Source organism: Excalfactoria chinensis, chromosome 3 (assembly GCF_039878825.1).
Source record: "Excalfactoria chinensis isolate bCotChi1 chromosome 3, bCotChi1.hap2, whole genome shotgun sequence".
NCBI classification, from domain to species: Eukaryota; Metazoa; Chordata; class Aves; order Galliformes; family Phasianidae; genus Excalfactoria; species Excalfactoria chinensis.
Window position 1 is genome coordinate 83,611,514 of NC_092827.1, and position 6,000 is coordinate 83,617,513.

The 6,000-nt window shown below is 42.3% G+C and overlaps 1 protein-coding gene across 2 annotated transcripts in view; it reads right to left on the bottom strand.

Annotated features, from left to right (window-relative positions):
* The window catches only part of UBR2 (ubiquitin protein ligase E3 component n-recognin 2), a 49,398-nt gene extending 45,340 nt beyond the window's left edge, over window positions 1-4,058 (bottom strand). Inside the window, exon 1 of one of the 2 annotated variants that reach the window (XM_072331571.1) lies at window positions 3,846-4,058. In XM_072331571.1, coding sequence (XP_072187672.1) covers window positions 3,846-3,923 — 78 coding nt within the window. In that variant the 5' untranslated portion in view covers window positions 3,924-4,058. The remainder of the gene's footprint in view (window positions 1-3,845) is intronic. The other variant, XM_072331570.1, reaches the window with a different exon arrangement.
* Window positions 4,059-6,000: the final 1,942 nt, after the last annotated feature.

Below are 6,000 nucleotides of genomic sequence, written 5' to 3' on the forward strand. Positions count from 1 at the left end.
GTTTCTACCTTACAAACCTAAAGTGGCATTACAAAACTCCAAGTGTTAAATCTAGAAGATTACATGAGAAAGACATTACAAAAGGCATCTGTTTACTAGTTTACATATTTTGCCCTTTTGACGTATTGTGTTCTTTTGAAAAGTGTAAGATTTAAGAGACCAAATCTTTATACGTTTTCATGACTGGTGAAAAGTTCCAACATTTGCAATGACTTTTAGAGTATGCTGGCCGTATTTATATGGAGTGCAGCTATTTATATGGATGCTGCTAGCTGGAGACACAGAGGCACAGTGAAAGCCTGGAGATGGGAAGAGGCAGGCAGAGACGGAAAGCCCGAGGAGACTGGCAAGCACAGCACTGGGTAACTGTCCAGATCTCATTTAATCACAACAAACCAACTAAGAAAATAAAGGAGTTTGGGTTTCTCCCATGACCAAGATACCTTACCTGAATTGCTATTTCAAGCATAATGATCTATGACTTCATAGTCAGTCAGTTAAAAACAAACAAAAAACTGTGCTGACAGATTTTAAAAGCCACACCACCGTATGTTCTGTAACCCGATGAGAAATTCCTGACTTTCTTTAGTTTTGCCCCTCTACACACCACAGCTCCTTCTTGGCTTTTTTTCCTCCCCCTGAACAAACACATGCACAAAGAATAAAAAAATAACCTTCAATGACATCGTTTGATTATTCCTTGTGGATCACATTTTTGTTAAGCTCTAAATTGGAAATGAAGGCTGCAAGGCTTCAAAAATAAATGAATAGGAAAAGTATATTCTGCAAGTGTGCCTTTATTAAACCTTGCACGATCTCAACAGCCTTAGCCATTTCTCATTGTAAATGTGACAATCAGATACCCCCAAGCTATTTCAGATAAAGAATTCAGAATCAACCTGAAGCGGCACATGAAAAGCAAGAATTAATTATATCAAACTAAATGGTTTGTGCAATCAAATGTTACAGGTTGATTAACTCTGAATTACTTAGATGCACTCTTAAGAAGTTGTTTAAGACAACACAGTTGCGTGGTAAGTTCACAATGTGAAGAGTCAGCAGAGCATCTGGGCCATTTAAGGTCGTGTTGTTCTTTTCTGGTTTTGTAAGTCCTTTCTCGGTTTTAACAGATTGCAATGTTTTCATTTACTAAACTGCTTTTTTTCTAATGCAGATCTTCAAATAAATAACTTATTTGTCAATATAACTCTTAGTTTTCTCAGTTCCATTTACTTCAGTTTGCATCCTTAAAATTACAACCATCTATTAAATCTGTCTGTATTGACCTTGTTTTAATGGTCAAAGCCAGGACTCTGCCAGGACTTTTTCCAAGTCAGCCCATGGCAAAATGCTGCTAACAAGCTCTAGCCATCTAAAAGTTTACATATCATGTCAGTGATTCAGCTGTGGGTTCTTAGAGTTAGGGCAGTACGATCAGGTTGCAGTTAGACTTGATGATCTTTAAGAGCTTTTCCAACCTGAGCAATCCTATGGTTTTATGATTCACCATTACCACAAAGATACAGACAACACTGGAGGGGAAAAAAAATAATAATAAATAAAATAAAATAAAATAAAAAGATTTAATTGCAAAGGATTTGATTTTGTTCCTCTAACTCATGAACATTTTCCTCTTCTTTCATCATTTGTGCCAAACATCTACAACTGTTAGGAAATGACACAGTCACACTGCAAGTGACTTAGCCTCTTCCATGACTCCTATTCAACAAGATCATTCTTTATGATTTTCCATAGCATATATTAATAATTACACTTGTATTTTTCTCAGCAAAGTACCCTTAATTGCAGCCTTTTAGTAGAACCTTACTAATTTCTGTCTAGAAAACAATATGGTACATATTAGCAACACTCAAGCAAGCTCAGACAAATACCTGGCCAGAAAAAACCTCATTCCCTGAGTAAACAGCTTTTCCATCCTCAAAATTCTGGGAGAAATTGCCTGCAAGTTAGGTGTAACAATGCTAAATGTCATCACACCTAAATCTCTCTGTGGATCCAGATCTATAGACAAAACTGTGCAGACATTTTTGAGTATCAGACCCTGGCTAAAAAAGTAGCAGAGGGAAGATGGTAAGGACAAGTAGGACACAGAGACAAGTGCCACTCCAAGAGCTCCAGGAAGGCAATGCAAAATATTGTTGTGCAATATATGTGTACACGTATCTAGGTTATTCTACTATTCTAAATCACTACCTGCACTGAAGTGCTGTGAAATTACTCAAAACTTTGGAATGTATTCTTTAATAAATACAATTCCTATTTATGCAAGTTTTCTATGCCAATCTTCTATCCTGAAGTTGCACATAAATAAAGGGGACCGTCTACTCTTCCAAGAGAAGTTGTTATTAAGAAGAGAGGATTATTTCTCACTTCCTCTCCCCTCAGAGAGGGGTAGCATCTTCCGACAGTCCTAACAACTAACCCAAGAAGCACTAACCAAATAACATTTATGTGAGCAAGTGGTCCATCAGGAACTGTTCTTAAGACTATAATTAAACAAGAGATACTGGAGAACAAAACTTGCAATACAAGTCATGAAACAATTTATACCTTTTAGATTTTGAAAGGATAATTTCATTAATTTATGTTTTGTTAGTTGTATAATAGCTAAATAACATCTAAACAAATACCTGTGTTTCAGGTTAATGTAATGCTGCAGATAATAGTAATCTATTTTTTTTGATCATTGCTCTTCCAAAGTTTATAGATACAGTGTATCAAGAAGAGCTTGAATTGCAACCTGTAGTAAATGTTACTTTGGACAGGTCTTCCTTTTGTTACTACTGTGCTATCAGCAAAGTAACACTATTAAAAAGGTCAGAGAAAAACAGCTAAAAATCAAGAGCAGCGTTTATTTACACAACCAGGCAGCACCAGGAGCATTTAATTACTAACACATAGTAAATCTGACAGTGCTAGAGCCCTGAACTGTACATTGTAATGGAGAATAAAAACGAGAAAGAGTTGACTACGGTTAGGATGGCACTTGTTCCTACAGTGAATTTGTAAAAATGACCCACTTAATGGACCTTTGTGTTGGGTTTATCCAGTGTGACCCAGGAAAGCAGCTGCTGCTCACACAGGCAAGGCAGCAAGGACTCGATTTGTGCTATTTTATGAAGCGTTTGATGGTATTTCAGGAACTGCGGGGAAGGAAGAGTCACCCTGCAGCTAAACCGGCTAGAATATAGCTAACTATGCACGTTTGCCCCCTTAATCATAGCTTTTGCCTGTGAAGTAGATTTATCACGATAAAAACATGAACTATAACATTGCCTTTAGGAAAGCAGCTAGCATAACTCAGCTCTTCCAGGACTAATCCTACTGACACACGTTTGACACATATATCCAACTCCTCAAACGCAAAGTATCTAAAACCCAGCACCTAAATTGCATTAATATTTCCTCTACAAGGATCTCATCCTCTCAAACCTGAACGCTGGCACAAGCTCTCACCCCAATTATCTCTTAGTCACGTAGAGGGCAGGGGTAGAACGCCGTGACAGAGCTTCAGAACCACAACGCATACGCTCGAAGCAACCCCATCTCCCCCCCACCCCTACCGCAGCTCCCCGGTTAAGCGTGGCTGCCGGAGCCGCCAGGCAACAGAACGCCCGTCCACCGCTCGGAAGGCCGGGAGCACCGCGGTGAGCCGCCCGGCCTACTTCCGCCGGTCCCGGTCCGTGCGGGGCGCTGGGGGCCACCCAAGCAAACACGACAACGGCAGAAGGCCCCGTTCTCCCTTGCCCGGACCGTGCCCCGGCCCTCCGTAGCCCCGAGAGCCGCGCCGCCTCCTCGCCCCGAGCGCTCCTCGCCCTTCTCACCGCGGCGATCTCTTCGGCCGAGCACTCCAGCAAGCTCTTGTCAATGGCCTGCACCTCCGCCTCCAGCTCCGCCGCCATCTTCTCCCCGCCCCGCCCCGCGCCGCCGCCACGGAAGCGACGCCCGGAACCGGACCCGGCGGCCGCTCCGCCAGGGAACCCACATCCGCCCCGTGCGTCACCGCGTCCCGTGCGTCGCCACGCCGCGCGGCATTCTGGGAGCTGTAGTCTTTTCTCGCCGCGTGCCGCCTGCACGTTGGTCTCCTAGGAGACGGCGCTGAAGGCCCGGGCCCTAATGAGCGGGAGGGCGGAGCTGTGCAAGACAATAAATACCACACTCTTAAGTGCCGTGAACTTGATGGCTACGGCCCTAAGAGCAACGTGACTAGGCTGAAACCTGCAGAAGCCATACATCCTGTTCTTCAGCCCACAATCTGGGCCACCTCCGAGGGCGCTGTGCACCAGCCCAGCGGCACCGCCGCTTCATGTTTGGAAGCTTCACATTAGAGCTCCACATCTGCAATTTAACAGATGTCAGCATCCTGCACAAGGCTATTCCATTCCGCTTCATAAGTCTCCCTGCTTCTTACAAACCTGTTGTACCACTGTTGTACCCACAGGCCTGTCTGTGTGCTGGCCATAACTACAGCTGGGCCAGCACAGCCGTGCCTGACACTGAGCACACAACATGGGAGCAAAGCTTCTGTTTGCATGTCACAAATTCCTGTGTGGACCTAAGCGTCATTTGCAAGCTAAGCATTACTTCCAGACAGCGTTTGCCATAAACCTTGGCAGAGAAAGGGCCTGTTGTATCAGAACCTACACCAACAAACAGCCTGACCTTGAGTGTGTCCAGGTATGGGGCATCATCTTCTCTCTGAGCAACCCGTTCAAATGCCTCATCGCCCTTATCTCTGCTTCCCACACTTTATGCTTCTGAATATAGACCATGCACTAGAGCTGCATAAACAGACAGGAGAGGGAAAAACCGAGTTATAATTGCCTGAAGTACTAGCTGGAGATGGCCATGCATGTTGCCATTGCCAAATGGGACTAATTTACAACCAAACTACTCATTAAAAGTGAGTTCCAGTTAGCAGCTGATATTCCTTAACAATTTTTAAACATTGTCATCATGCACATGCAAAGCTGATTTTTCACTTCTACATCTCACCTCATTCTTATTCCTTCCCCTCATGCTCCTCTCAGCTGATAATTTAAATATTGAGTTACCCAGTAGAGGAACATTATCTTCTTATATGTCCAAACAGTGACGAATGCATCCACAGCTATATATTAATAAAAGAAAGAAGGTGGGCTGCATGCCACTGCCTGGCTCCTCCTGAACAGATTTAATGCTCTTTGCATCAGGGGGCAACAGTGCGTGCTCACACATTATTCAAACCATGTAAGAACTTATTTCTGAAATCTCAAAGGTTTATAGATCATCACATTTACTTTATACTCTGTTTGGGAATTCTGGTGACTTGTAAGATGGAGGGAACATACGTGGCTGAAAAAACTGATGGCAAGAACTGAGAAAAATGGATGCTTTTAGCCAGTGCCACAAGAAAATTATAGAAGAATTTAGAATATTCATTGTATTTAGAATATTAGTTTAACCTCCTAACGTTCTAGGAATAAGCTTAATTCCCTTCTGTCTAATTGTACCCTTAATATGTGAAGAGTACATCTTTCTACTCTATTTCTTTTTCAATTGTTTGACACTTCTTGATGATTGTTCACAGAATGCAGAAAATAATTATCTATTCCTCAAAAGATCGACAAAGCCCACACTGCTTCTTATTCATGTGCTGTTGATGCCTAAGAAATACAGAAGATGACACATCTTCTCAAGAAGGCAGAAGGTGAAAGAAAGCTGTGATTTAATGGTTTCTCCTGAAAGTTGTGTAGAAAATGTCAGGAAAATCCAGGGGGTTAGTAATGGGAAAGGCATCTTATTTTGGAATGTGTGAAGCCCAAAAACAGAAAGCAGAGTGTAAAGACGTTGTTTCAATAAGAGTGTAACCGCTTCCTCTAGATAGAATATTTCATAACTTTATGTCTCTGTCATTAACTTCATAATAGAAGATATTATTCAAATTCAGGAACAATAGTTAAAGCTGAGGACACATACCACCTCTATCTTCTGCCAAAA